The 14,902-nt window shown below is 36.3% G+C and overlaps 1 protein-coding gene across 2 annotated transcripts in view; it reads left to right on the top strand.

Annotated features, from left to right (window-relative positions):
* The window catches only part of LOC123845529 (uncharacterized), a 49,556-nt gene that overhangs the window by 15,893 nt on the left and 18,761 nt on the right, over nucleotides 1-14,902 (top strand). For both annotated transcript variants that reach the window (XM_064595085.1, XM_064595084.1), the window contains exons 2-7: nucleotides 1,679-1,754; nucleotides 3,929-4,060; nucleotides 6,646-6,769; nucleotides 12,460-12,520; nucleotides 12,628-12,674; nucleotides 13,069-13,144. In XM_064595085.1, coding sequence (XP_064451155.1) covers nucleotides 1,679-1,754; nucleotides 3,929-4,060; nucleotides 6,646-6,769; nucleotides 12,460-12,520; nucleotides 12,628-12,674; nucleotides 13,069-13,144 — 516 coding nt within the window. The remainder of the gene's footprint in view (nucleotides 1-1,678; nucleotides 1,755-3,928; nucleotides 4,061-6,645; nucleotides 6,770-12,459; nucleotides 12,521-12,627; nucleotides 12,675-13,068; nucleotides 13,145-14,902) is intronic.

Raw genomic sequence — 14,902 nt, 5'->3', positions numbered from 1 at the left:
GGAGCCTGGGATCATGACCTGAGCCGAAGGCAGACGCTTAATGACTGAGCCACCCAGGCTCCCCTCATTTTCTAATTTTTAAAGAGAAAGAAACCTAGTCCAACATCATTGCTTTGTTATTGGATTTTGGTAGCATTTGGATTGTATTTAAGAACTTGAGAAACTATATTTTTCAACTTCAGATAAATTATCAAAATAAAATTTCTGTTCTTACAGAGCAAAGGACTACTAGAACATAGTTATCACTCTTTTTTTTTTTTAAGATTTTATTTATTTATTCGACAGAGAGACACAGTGAGAGAGAGAGGGAACACAAGCAGGGGGAGTGGGAGAGGGAGAAGCAGGCTTCTAGCGAAGCACGGAGCCCGATGGAGGGCTCGATCCAGGACCCTGGGATCATGACCTGAGCCAAAGGCAGACACTTAATGACTGAGCCACCCAGGCACCCCTATCACTCCTTTTTTGAAGGATAGTTTTGCTGGATGTAGAATTCTTGGTTGGCTATATATTTTTTTCAGCATTTGAATGTCATCCTACTACCTCTGACCTTCATTATTCCTAATGAGAAATCAGCTGTTAATCATGTATAACAAGTACATTAAATAGTGATTTTATGAAACCAAACTTACTCAATATTATTTAATATTTATGGCATATGTGTGGTGTGGCAGGCATTGTACTGTGAGGAAAGACAGACATGGTCATTCTCACAGTTTATGATCAAGAGAGAAACCACGATTTGTCAAAAAAAAAAATTACATAATCATGGGTATAGTTACAAACTGTTAAGTGCCAGGAAAGAAAGTGAAAGTTATGTCTAATGGGATTGGGTGATGAATGACAGACACGTTCCTTAGAACTGATACTGGAGCTGCAAGCCGAGGGTGACTGAAGGAGTGAAATGGGAGAAGGGGGCTGAAGGAATAGCATGGAGCATTGGAAGGACTAGGGAAAGGAAACAGTGTGAATCCAGAGCCTGGTGAAGGAAAGGATGGTACAGAAATGAAGCTGGAGAAGTAAGCAGGGAATTAAAATGCTCATTTTAAGAAATCTTCATATGTTATAATTGGAATTTATCAAAAATAAGTTGGAAATAATTATATGACAAAGTTATTTTTAATACCAGATTTCTCTTTGTTATTCATAAAAAGTCATCATAGATAAATCAAGATATTTAAAGTTAATGAACTATAGTTCTTAATTCAAGATTAATCAGAAATTAAAACAAGACATCTCCAAAATAATCATGTTGTGAAAATGATTTGTTTCCTACTTACAGAGCTGTAGAAAACACTGTAGGTTTTCATACTTTACTTTTATTATTCCCACATTAAATACCTGTTACCACTTTTTATTTAATATATAATCCGTGACATTATTTTCCTTCTCTTACTGTTGCCCAAGAAAAATAAAGACAATATTGTTTTGGGTATTGGAAGTTTATATCAGGAATGAATGCTACCTTACTGTAGAAGTGTCGTACATACGTAAAACCTTCCATTGTTTTTGTGTTTTTTGAGGGAGGAAGCAGTAAATTTAAATTCATGCATAATAGCACTCAAAAAGCAACTAACCAACAAATGAGGCTCTATTTATTAAAAAAAATAGTTTCTTTATTTACCATCTTGAGTCATTAAAATATTTTTATTATAATTGTAGTTGTTTATTTTCATTTCAGGTGGAGGACTGTGACGCCAATTGGACATCCTCTACCTGGAACACGATTTATTGCTTTTAAAGTTCCTTTAAAGGGAGTATGTATATTATTTTCTCATCTATTTTATAAGGAGAATAGGGACTAATGTGATCCATGTTTACTTAATGTTATGCTGTTTTTCATGAAAATATGTGAAATTTCCAGCAAACGTTTGACATTATGGAAGTAACAGTAAACTTTTTCACACATGTAATTATTAATTGTTCATGCTAGTGTAAGGGAGTAGTTTTGGATTAATTTTTTAATAACAGCTTTATTGGTATGTAATTCACCTATTCACATTCACCTATTTAAAGTATACAGTGGCTTTTAGTATATTCAGGGAGTTAGGCAGCTGTCACTACAAATTTAGAACGTTTTCATCACCCTCACTTCCTCCCAAAAACCCATGGACAGTAGCAGTCACTCCCCTTTATCCCTCATTCCCACCCCCCACCTCCTAGACAACCAATAATCTCCTTTCTGCCTTCATAGATTTGACTGTTCTGGACATTTCATATAGATGGAATGATATAATATTGTGACTGGCTTCTTTAGCATAATGTTTTCAAGGTTTACCCATGTTGTAGTGTGTATCATACTTCATTTCTTTCTATTGCCAAGTTGAATTTTTTAACGGTTCAACTTACTTTATTAAAAGCATTTAACAAGATTAAATACTTTTTGAAAGAAAGTATCTTGAATCCTAATGTTATTTCTGCTTTTTATATTTTGACCTATTTAAAAGTTCTATAATGCTCTGGTTCAAAGATAAAGATAGATAACTTTTGAGTACCCCCCCCCGCAAAAATCAGCATTCCTTTACTAATTTGTCAAATCCTTTGCATAGCATTTCCTAAAAAAATCAAAAGATACTTGAAACCCATGCCATGTTTTATATGGCCTCAGATCCATGACAGCTTTAGTTTCTCCTACTTGCTCTGACATTGGGAATGTGTGAGCACATAGTTCAGAATCTTTTATACTGGCCTCCTAATTTAACTCAGATTTTTCTCTTTCACAAGTCTTTAAGTTACTTCCTTAATATATTGAGAAGTAACTTTAAGTTACTTTTTAAATATGCTTAATATAATTAATACTTTAATTCACATACCATAAAATTCACCTTTTTAAAGTATATAATTTAGTAGTTTTTTTAATATATTCACAGAGTTGTGTAATCAATGACATTAATTCCAGATCATTTTCATCCCCTCAAAAAGAAGCCCTGTGACCATTGGTAGTCATTCCCCATTTCCCCTCCCCCTGGCCCCTGGCAACCACTAATCTACTTTCTGTGTAGATTTGCCTATTCTGGACATTTCATATAGTGGAATCATAAAGTCTGCGGCCTTTTGTGACTAGCTACTTTAACTTAGATGTTTTCAAGATTCATTCATGTTGTAGCATACAGTTCATTTCTTTTTATTTCCAAATTGATTGCGTATAACACCCAGTGCTATATTGAATTAATTTTTTAAAATTGTTTATATTTGGCTCTGTAATACATTATGTTAACTAATTGTTTTTATTAATCATATAATACAAAAATCAAATCTGTTGTACAATCAGCACACACCACTGAGAGCAATAACAAATACAGCAGTCTAGAAGAATGCTGGTAAGTTTATAGACATTGACCAAAACTATAGATTTATCTCCAGACAATCCATATATAACATCTGATAACATTTTAAAAATTCTACACTCTGTTTAATATAAACATGGAAACTTAGAACCTTTATATCTGGGAGAAAAACGAACATTTAATCAAACGAGTCAGACTGGTATCATGAGCTGGATAAGGTAAAAATTTCTGGTTAAAATCTTGACTGCCATCTAGACTGTAACGTTGGACAAGTAATTTAACTTTTCAAAGCCTCAGTTCAAATGAGAACTCTACTACAAAATTATTTTTCACTTGTGGTTAATACTTTATTCAAACTGAATTTGGTGCAAGAAAATTCCAGTGGATCCAAGCAGGACAATCCATTTTTGAAGTGTTCTGAGTCCTTGGTGACAGGACATATGTAAAATCACTGAAGCAAATGATGTAAATATGTTTAGGCTCTTTTCACAGCTCCGATTCATTATGAGCTTTGCCAGTGTTCTTAAAGTTATGACAGTTTTCACTGATTCTTTTTGTCTTATGTTTTTTCTCTTCCTTGTTTGTTTTATGTTAAGTACATTTTACCTGTATTTCATAACCTTACTGTTCATTTTTCATTATAGGCAGTTAATCAGAGACTTACTCCAACCCAGAAGTTTACACCAAAGGATTTGGTTAGTGCAATAAAAGCATTAAATGTGGAGCTTGGATTAATTATCGATCTAACATACACCACAAGATATTATGAAGTTAAGGTAAAGTTACAGATGTATTTTGTTATCATAGGTATGTCTTGAAATAGAAAAGATTTTTTAATCCTGCATTTAGAAAGTAACTCTCGTGGTTATTTTAATATAAATTTCAGAATTTCCCATGTGTAATTTCTTAGAAATCTTCTTAATTCTTCACATAATCATATAATACCTTTTTTTCTAAAATCATGGATTGTGCAGAGAGGAAAAAAAATGGAATGTTTTTCTTCTGAGAGAACAAGTATATAGAATAAATGATTGTAGATAGAAATAAAAAAAGAAAAGCACCAAGGGAGTAAGGAAACAGAGGGAAAAAGTAGCATGATGGAAAAGAAAGCAACAGAAAAAAGATAAAAGAAAAAACATGAGATGCATATTACTGTACAACAGCGTTTTTTTGAACTTTTTTTTGCAGCAAAATCTTCAATTAATTCTTGCTCTGAAGCCCATTATATAAAGCAGATAAACAGGGAATTGTGCTGCTGAGGCAGGATATTAGGATCCATTAGGCCTCCTCATCCTCCAGTCCTACCCTCCCTGTCCTGAGTCTTAGCAACATGACTTACTTACCTAAGGGCTGTGGAGAGCAAGAGAATTTTAAAACCTTGTTCTAGAGGAGAATAACTCTTGAGCCTTGCTATTTAATTGGATTAGTGCCATCAAAGATGTCATCTGTCATTCCTGCCCTGATTAGGTGACATTTAGTCTTGGATATCTTGCTGCCCTGTCAAATTTCAACATACATATAACTAAACACACCATCATTTCTTCCCTTTTTTTTTTAAGATTTATTTATTTATTTATTTGACAGAGAGAGAGAGACAGTGAGAGAGGGAACACAAGCAGGGGGAGTGGGAGAGGGAGAAGCAGGCCTCCCGCTGAACAGGGAGCCCGACGCGGGGCTCGATCCCAGGACCCTGGGATCATGACCCGAGTCGAAGGCAGACGCTTAATGACTGAGCCACCCAGGCACCCCACACCATCATTTCTTTACTTCCACACCACTCCTTCCCAAAAATACAAATTCGCAATCTCTTCAGCTTTCCTGTTTCTCCTGAAAGCACCACTACTGAGCCTATCAGTCAGGTTCAAATCACCTGAGTCCTCTGTCTTCTGGGTACCCTACATCAGGTCAAGGACTAAACCCTGTAGATTTTTTTTTTCTTAAATGTGTCTCATATTCTCCATATCTTTTACCTCATTATTCAGTAGCTAGCCTTTTTTATCCTTCTTTGACCAGTTGTGCCTAAACATAATTTTCATGCCCATTCCATGTCCTTCCTAAAAAAACATCTCAGTTCTCTCTGCCCTCCCCACTGTTTGAATACATCACATCTAAACTCCTCTCTCTGTTTTTCAAGGCCCAATTTAATCTGACCCCCTTCTCATCATGCTCTTCTGTTTCTTACACAAACCATCTCTTCACTATCTCGTGAACATTCTTGATTCTGTGCCTCAAGTTATTCCAGATACTTGGAATTTTTTTTCTTTCCCTCCCTGTCCAAAACTCTACCTATTCTTCAAGGCCTAACATTTACAGCTTCTCCTGGACTGTTATCCATATTTTTTGACATATAACTGTTCAAAGGTCATTATCCTTATTTTTCCAAAACTATTATCTGCTCCTAGGATCTGCCCATGTGCATTTATACTCATCACCAACCTTGATATTCTTTAGATGAATATTGTTAGTTGATTAATTGATTTTACTTAAATGATGAAATTAGCCCTTCTCTTTTTAGGGTCTCCACTTTAGACTCCCTTGCAAACTTAAGAATGAGTCAGGGAAATATTAAAACAGGCTTACTACATAGCCTAAGCTGATATCCAGAATCGTAACACTAACTATGGAGTTAACACTTTTTTTTTTTTTTAAGATTTTTTATTTATTCATTTGAGAGCGGGAGAGAGACAGCACAAGCAGAGGGAGAGGCAGAGGGAGAGGGAGAAGCAGACTCCCCACTGAGGAGGGAGCCTGACATGGGGCTCAATCCCAGGACCTGGAGATCATGACCTGAGCCAAAGGCAGATGCCTAACCATCTGAGCCACCCAGGCGCCCCTGGAGTTTACACTTTAAGCTTGTATATTAGGTTGAACCTGTGTCTGCTTAATCATTTGAATCCTTAACTCATGACTGTCATTGGCCAGTAGGAATTGGGCTTCTTTTATAGCCTCTTTTCGTGTAGACTACAAAAGAGTTCCACAAAAATAGGGGTGCCTGGATAGCTCAGTCGGTTGAGCTTCCAACTCCTGATTTCAGCTCAGGTCACCATCTCAAGGTCATGAGCTTGAGCCCCATGTCAGACTCCATGTTTAGCGGGGAGTCTGCTTGAGATTCTCTTTCTCCCTCTGCCTGTGCCCCCACTTGCGCACAAGCGCTCACCCTCTCTCTCTTTTTCTCTCTCAGAATAAATAAATAAAATCTTTAATAAAAAAACAAGAGAGTTCTACACAAATTGATCTAAAGTGTGCCTTCAGTAAAATCATTGTGCCTGATTTAAAAAATACGGAATGATAAGTTTCATTAGGTTGAAGAATTTGTTTTTAATAACTTATAATTGTTGTATTCTATATCCTTTGTTTCTAGGATTTACCTAAAAGTATTCATTATAAAAAACTTTATACTGTTGGACTTGAAGTCCCTGACAATGCTACTATTCTGCAGTTCAAAAAGTGGGTCAGAAAGTTCCTGTGGGAAAATGCAGAAAATGGTAATTAATAACCTTTAATGTAATCAAAATGTTTTTATTTAATTGACAAAGATTATTTTAATAGAAACTATTGTAGACCACTTAAAGATGATATAATATACATATTTCACTTAAATACTTCTAGTTAAAAGGACATTATCAAAGATTTCCCTTTAGATTGCAATGTATGCATGCCCCTCACTTAAAGAAAACTTGGTTTGGAGAAAGTAAAGCATACAGAAAAGGTACATTGGAGGATGATTCTTTGCTTTACAAATGGATTCCCTACAGCATTCCTTAAATGCTGACACTCTCAGGACAGATAAAAATATAACTCAGTATTTTAAAATTGACTTAGAAATAACTTTTCTTGAAAGAATATGTAGCATAAAGTAAGGTACATCTTAGTCTTTTTGGTGTACAGTTTGGCTTCATATAGAAAAGAAAGATAAAACTTAAAGTCTTTTGGAAAACTTTTAACTCCATGAATGTATTTTGGGGAATGTCTTCCCTAAATAAACAGAAGTATATGTAAACATGTGAACAAGAATGTTCAGTGATATGTTTATAATATTGAAATATTGGAAGACACCTAAAGGATCATTAACATGAAATTGATTAAATTATGGCATTTACATACACATGGAATAATAGGCAGTTGTTAAAAACCAAGTAAAAGAAAAATATTCAGTGATTTGGCAAAATGCTTGTGAGATATTTTTAAATGACAATGTCACGGTATAATTATATTTATAAATAACATGAACAAACATATCCAAAAGGATAAACATCACAATGTTAATAGTGGCATCTGATTGTGATTTTTGTCTTCATATTTATACTTCCTATGTTTCAGGTGTTTTTTTATAATGGAAATGTATTTCATAGTTTTAAAAGGTTGCTTTAAAAAAACAAAGTGTTATCCAAGTGTTCTTAATGCTTAGTGGTCAAGGACTTATCTTTAACTCTGGTAGAGGCTTCCTCGTAGACTGGAAGACCTCAGAGGTGATCCAGCCACATGAGCATCTTCACTCTAGTGATTTCCTGTTTGTCTGGGTCATAAGAGCTACTAAGCTTCAAAATTCGTAAACTAGAGTGTACCTAGGATTAGTCTCAGTGGCTCGTAGATGCTACTTATGGATAGCATGGCTATAGCGTAGATTTCTCTGATGACACCTACACCCTTCAGATTTCTCATTCTCTTACTCCCACTAGATCTAATTCTCTCTGGACTCCTTCCTTTCTCTCCCTGCCTATTAGTCCTTCTGGTTTCTTTTATGTTCCTTACCCTGCCTGGCCCACTGGCTGATAAAATCAACTCTGTTTTCCCAACACTTCTAGTTTTCTTAACTTCTCTCTTCTCATTGTCCTTTCCTTGTAGCTGAGCTAAGTAATTACAATAAATACCAATTTTCCTTTACTTTCCTGCATCTGTCTTCTGAATTAAGCAAATCTTTTACACCCAGAAATATAAAAAGGACAAGAAACCCATTTTGGGGGTAAATGAACAGAAAGAAAAGAATGAGGTTGGTATTGCCTACCTAGTTTCCTGGACTTAGGGAAGAATTTCAGGAGACAAGGCCTACTTCTTCTTGGGAAGTGGCTTATTTGTGATGCGTTGCTCACGGCTCCCCTTGAACCAGCTGTACAGTAAGAGCCTGAGAAGTAGAACTGATTTCAGGGCTTCAGGCTGATGGGAGTGGTTACAGTGCCAGCTGCGCACAGCAGCCTTAATCTGAACCTCCAGGTTCTACTTCTTACTGCGTCTGTCCCAACAAATCAAAAACAGCTTCATAAGCTTATTTTCCCCAAAGACTAGGCAGAGGGGAGAGGGGCTAATTGCTATTAGTTAAACTGTTTATCTTAGGAAGGCAGATTTAATGAATCTAGATACTACTGAGCAGTGTAAAGTTACATTTTAGTCTGTGGTACCAAAAGTTTGTGATGCTTTGGGTCCTAGAACATTGATATGATCTTAAGTTCTTGATTTTAAAAGCCAAGTGGAGAAAAAAAATCTGTAAAAAGATTTCATATATAGACTGAAAAGATACTATTAAATAACAAAAATTCAACTGAGTAAATTAAAGAGCAAATTGGCCTTATTCAATGATTCATGAAATGGGCAGCATCCCATCTAGCAAATAGAAAGGAGCTCCATCCAGAAAAGGAGAGGTTTTTAAATGCAGAGAGGAAATTATTAGCAAAGAACACATGGTTTTAGGTAAGGCCACCCTCGTATAGGGAACGCAAAGGGTCTATCAGATTATCTCCTTGTGCTGCCCAGGAAATTCCAAGTTGACTGGTGAAAAGTCACATTTCTTGGAGAAGCTGAAGCTGCATTTAGGCTAGGTATTAAATCTTGGTGGGGTTTAGCATAAGTGATTCCAGTTTAGGCCTGCTGTCTCCTTTTTAACAGTACACATCCCTTTTTTATCTTTATTCCAAAAGTTAGTCGCCAGTAGATCTTTAAGAAATATTCTCTAAATTCTAATGCAAAAATACTCAACCCTAGTTTAATTCAACAGTCCTTCCCTTCTCCGCATGTTAGAGAAAATACCTCCACAGTGTTGGCTGGGTGCCACCATGGGTCAATGGTTAAGGGTTTCAGCTGGGTTCTTACTGCTGCTTGACAGTCCTCTCCCTGTCCCCAGCCAGCTCGCTCATCTGTTTTTGAATCTTGCCTACATCACACTCCTTCCTCAACTCAGGTGGCATATCTCCCCGATTCTCAGAGGTCCCTTTCTTACTCTCACCTGTATCCATACTCGCATATTCTTCCTTCTGCTTTCCTAGGAATAGGAAATCCTGCCTCCAATCCTGCCTTCTTCAGGACATTTTCTTCATTTATTCTCAACTCTGTAATACCAACATATAAACAAGCACGGGCCTCTCCTGTATCTTAAAATCATCCTCTCTTCTCCATCTTGCAACTTTAATTCTTTCTTTCGTTCTCTGTTTCCTTCCTTTGCTGATTACACTTTTAGAAGAGTTGTCCCCATTCATTTTGTCCATTCCGTTACTGTTCACTAAAGAGATTTTTATTGACCACCCATAATCTGATTTCTACAGCTTTCTAATTGTAGTTCAATTGGAAGATTGTAGAAATTCAAAGAATAGTTTTCCATCCCTATCTTGCTTCAATCTCTGTAAGCTTAACTTCTGCTGTTCATTCCTTCCTTAAAATTTTCCTTTTGGCTTCTATGATATTGTTTTCCTCATTTTTTTTTCTACCTAAGTGTTTTTCAGTTTTCTAGTTAATAATTTCCTTTTTCAAGTTTTCTTTGCTAATAACCCACCTCCCCTCCCCTCCTCCCCCCCCCTTCCTCTCTGCCTTTTGTTCTACTCAAATCCTTGATGCCTACTGTTCTTAAGAATCTGTCCTGCTTTTGGCAACTGCAAAGCTGGGGAGATCCTGGATGTCAGATCTCATTGTCCTCCCAGTCCTTCCACTCCTTCCCCAATCCCCTCAGTAAAATGGTTTCTTAAAAAAAAAAAGAAGTCTTTCACTTCACTTTTCTTCATCTTTTCCTATTTTCAACTTTGGCCCCCTAAATCTGTATCTCTAGCACAGACCTTTCTCCTGAGCTCCATGTCACTGTTCACATGTACCTTGTATCCACCAAGGGGTTCATCTGGCACCAAAAAACTGAACTCTTAATCTTCCTTCTTCTGCCCCTACCTCCCCACATCTACTCTCACCCTCTCTGATCTGGGTTATTATGATGGCCTCCTGCATAGATTTCTCCCACTGGTCATTCCTCCAGACGTCCATGAATTTATCTTTCTAAAATGCACATCTGGGGCACCTGGGTGGCTCAGTCGGTTAAGTGACTGCCTTGAGCTCAGGTCATGATCTCGGGGTCCTGGGATCGAGCCCCACGTGGGTCTCCCTGCTCAGCGGGCAGCCTGCTTCTCCCTCTCCCTCTGTAGCTTCCTCTCCTTGTGCTTTCTCTCTCTCTCTCTCAAATGAATAAATAAAAATAAAATAAAAGTAAAATGCACATCTGATTAGGTCATTTTCTTCCTTAAAAGCCTTCAGTGGTATCCCATCTAATAAGCACCAGATTCCTTAACATGATGCTTCATGACCTGATTATTGGCTTCCTTTCTAAAAACCTCTTTTTTATATAAGTTTATTTTTTTTTGTAATCTCTGCACCCAACATGGTGCTCAAACTCATGACTCTGAGATCATAAGTTGCACAGTCTTCTGACTGAGCCAGTCAGTGCCCCTCTAAAAGCCTCCTACATTTTTTTCACATATGTTTCACATGTCTATTTCCCACACAAGTGCTATCCTCCTAGCATTTGCACACTCAACTCTCTTCTTGAAATGTTTTCCCATCTTGTTTTTGATGAACTTCCTCTCATTTCTCAAGATTATCTCAGTGTTTCTTTCAAACTACTCTGAAACCTCCTCTGCCCCAATGTAAATTTAAGGGCTCTTTCTTACGTACTCTCATAACACATTGGTGTGCATTCATCATGTATTATGATAAATGCTTTGTTTACTTATGGCTCTTCCCCTACTAGACTCTGAACTCTGAGGTGCCAGATAGATTCAGCTGGAATTACCTCAGCTATCATTGCTCAAATGAAAACCTCACCCTTGTGTGAGTGTGTGTGTGTGTGTGTGTGTGTGTGTAAAGCCATATGGAGATATTTGAAAAAAATATGTACATATCAGGAAAATTGTTTCAGATAGCGATCATTCTTCTAATATAAAAAGGCCATAAATTAGTTCTATTATTTACAAAAATGAATTCCATTTCATTCAAGCTACAAAATAATGAAAACAGGTTTCTAAAATCTCTTATTGTAACTGATTCTAAATATGTTCACCCAGAAATTTATGGTATTTGAAAATAATTTAAAGACTTGGAAATGTGGCTTTTAACTCAGTGTCAGTTGAAAACAATGTTCTAACAAACACTAAATGAATGCTTCCTGAATCTTCCTTCACACATGGTCCTGAAGAGAGGTGGCAAATCAGCTCTTTTGAGAAGTTCTGGCGATTGACAGGATAGGAAAGGTGAATGTAAGGTAAATACAAGTGAAGAAAAAAACATCTAGAGCATGAATCTTACTGAAAAATTTCCTCAGAATTGATACCCAATTTGAATATGACTCTCAAAATCCATCTTCTCTAGGGAAGTACTCAAACTTTAACCTCACGGTAGGGAAATTCTTTAAGATAGGTCATTTCCACCATGCAGAAAAATGTTCCTGGCCCATCCACAAAGGTCAGTAGATTCATCTTACTTTTAATTCTTCAACTGTGGTTTCAGATAATGTGCCTTACAGTAGAAATGGTGTCATAGGTATTTCTATTAATCAGAAAGTCTTAGTACATTTCATTGAATGCAGAGGCAATTAATTAAGATCAAAGAAGTAAGTTTAAAATTATTTCTTTCTGAATAATGTTTGAAACATTATTCATGATCATGATATAAACTTTGTCCTTCATTTGATTATCCTTAAAAATTCACCTTTTAATATGACAGGGTCAACACGGAAAGCCTGTGTCTTTCCTGAATCTTTCATAGCGTCCCTTTAACATAGTAGATTTAAATTTAATGACTAAGAATCCTACTAGTGGTAGAATTTTTATTTAAAATTATATTATAAATTGTTTATAAAACATGTTATTTTATTATGCTTTTCTCATCTTAATTTTTTTCATACTTTTTAATGTTTCTTTACATTTTATAGATAAACTCATTGGAGTTCATTGTACCAATGGAATTAACAGAACAGGATACCTGATATGTAGGTAAGAATAATATAGGTGCTAAATTTTCAAGTCTGTCTTCTTGAGAAGAAGATTTTAAAATTCAGGCTTACTTATCCTGTAAAATTAAAACGATATTTTTAATTCAGGTACCTTATCGATGTTGAAGGCTGGGATCCAGATACAGCAATTCAAGGTATTTTTAGAAAGTTCAGCTAAAAGGGAGGACCAATGTTATGAAAATGTCTAGTGCCATGTAAATGAATATGGATTAAAATATGGATAATAATGATTTTTATTCTAGTTACTACCTTTCCGTTAATACCTTTTCAACTTAATACATTTTAACTAGATTTTTCGTATAGCTATTTACTCAAAAAAAAAAAAAGAAAAGAAAACATGGGAACATTAAAAATTAAGGTACTAATGTTTTTATATTAAAATATCTATACATTTTTAGGATCTCATCACTGCTACCATAATCATTTTATTACATAATCTGTTGGTGAGCGAAATTCAAGGATCTTGTCAAAAAATTTATCTCATTAATTTTATTTGATCAACATTAATCCTTCATTGATTATTCTTAGCTTTTGGTGAGGCCCGTGGTCATCGAATAGATGGATGTGTGTACTTAAAGGATCTCAAAACTCGACCCATGAGAAGGTAAATTTTAAACTGGACTGTGAGTTGTATCTTATCCAAGGATCTTACTCCTTTAGTAGATTTCTTTCTTATCCTTTGCAGGTTTCTTAAATTAAAACCTTTGTTACACTCTCATTGTTAAATATAAAAACCAAAAGAAAACTAATATGCATATCATTAGGTCACTCTGCTGGCCATAACTGATTTTTGTGTTAAATATATTCAGAAGTTTTAGGAAATCCTAAAGAATGTTAATCATAGTTAAAATCTACCATTGTTACCCTGTCAAAAAATTCAGACATTGTCATCTCCTAAATTGAGCGTCATAGGGCATGGAAGAAATTATTTTGAACTGGAAAAGCTTTAAGTATACAGGTATTACCAGGCAGTCACCTTTACCATATCAGAGGAGCCTTGAGATGCCTCTCCTAAAATGGTAGTCTTTGACTTGGCGATATAGTAGATATAACTGGAGAATGTTTTAAAAAGACAGATTCCTAGGGCCCACCATTTAAGCTACTAATTTAATAGGTTTAGTGTGGTGTTTAGGGAGAGAAGTGTCAGGAATTTGATTTTTAAAAGATTCTCATGATTGGGAGCCATGTGCTAGACCATATACATTGACTAAGTAATTCATGGACTGCGAACCTTAGTAAACTGAAAAATGTACCCTTTAGTAAGTAAATGGTTTAACTTCCTTGATAGAACTCTTGATCATCATCTATTATAATAGTTTGAGATTGCCTTTTAGAAATAGCAGCTCAGGGTCTGACTGGGTCTGACTCTTGGTTTCAGCTGAGGTCGTGATCTCAGGGTCATGAGGTAGAGCCCCACGTGGGGCTCTGTGCTGAGTGTGGAGTCTGCTAAAGTTTCTCTCTCCCTCTTCCTCTGCCCCTCCTTGCCTCACGCGTGCTCACGCTCTCGCTCTCTCTCTCAAATAAATAAAGGAATCTTAGAAAAAATAGAAATAGCACAGTTTATTTTAATAGTAAATAGATAAAAGATGCATTTGCTTCTTGAGGTCTATACTGATTCATGGTACTAAGACTATGTATCATCATAGAGGAACATATTTTTCTTTGGTAAGAAATCCTTTGCCCACTTTAAAAACTACCTCAAGCAGGACACCTGGGTGGCTCAGTCGATAAGCGTCTGACTCTTGATCTCAGCTCAGGTCTTGATCAGGGTCGTGAGTTCAGGCCCCACATTGGGCAGAGCCTACTTAAAACAGACAGACAAAAAAAACCCCATCAAGCAGGGGCACCTGAGTGGCTCAGTTGGTTAAGCGTCTGCCTTTGGCTCAGGTCATGATTTTGGGGTCCTGGGATCGAGCCCTGAAACAGGCTCCCTGCTCAGTGGGGAGTCTGCTTCTCTCTCTTCCTCTGCCCCTTCCGCCCCTGCTCATGCTCTCTCTGTCTCTGTCTCTCTTTCTCTCAAATAAATAAATCTTAAAAAAAACTACACCAAGCAAGTTACCTAGACAAAAAATTTAAGATGGGCCAGGATACAACTTGCTTGTTTATTCACTTTGAGAGTGAAATTGAGTAATTCAACAAATATTCATCGAATATCTGATATATTCTAGGCACCATTCTGAATGCTGGGGACATAGCAGCGAACAGAACAGAGTAAAATATAGAGCTTATATTCTAGTTGCAGGCAAACAATTTAAATAAGTAAAATATGTAGCTTGTGATTCAGTGTTAATTACTATGGAAGAAAGTAAACCTGGAAAGGGGAATGGAGGATGTCAAGGTGATGGTGGGGAAGGTTGAGATT

Source organism: Mirounga angustirostris, unplaced genomic scaffold (genome assembly GCF_029215605.1).
Source record: "Mirounga angustirostris isolate CCGP_5_RB_7025 unplaced genomic scaffold, mMirAng1.0.hap1 SCAF_6, whole genome shotgun sequence".
Lineage (NCBI taxonomy): Eukaryota > Metazoa > Chordata > Mammalia > Carnivora > Phocidae > Mirounga > Mirounga angustirostris.
Note: the sequence above shows the minus strand (reverse complement) of the source record. Positions and strands in the feature narration are given on the sequence as shown.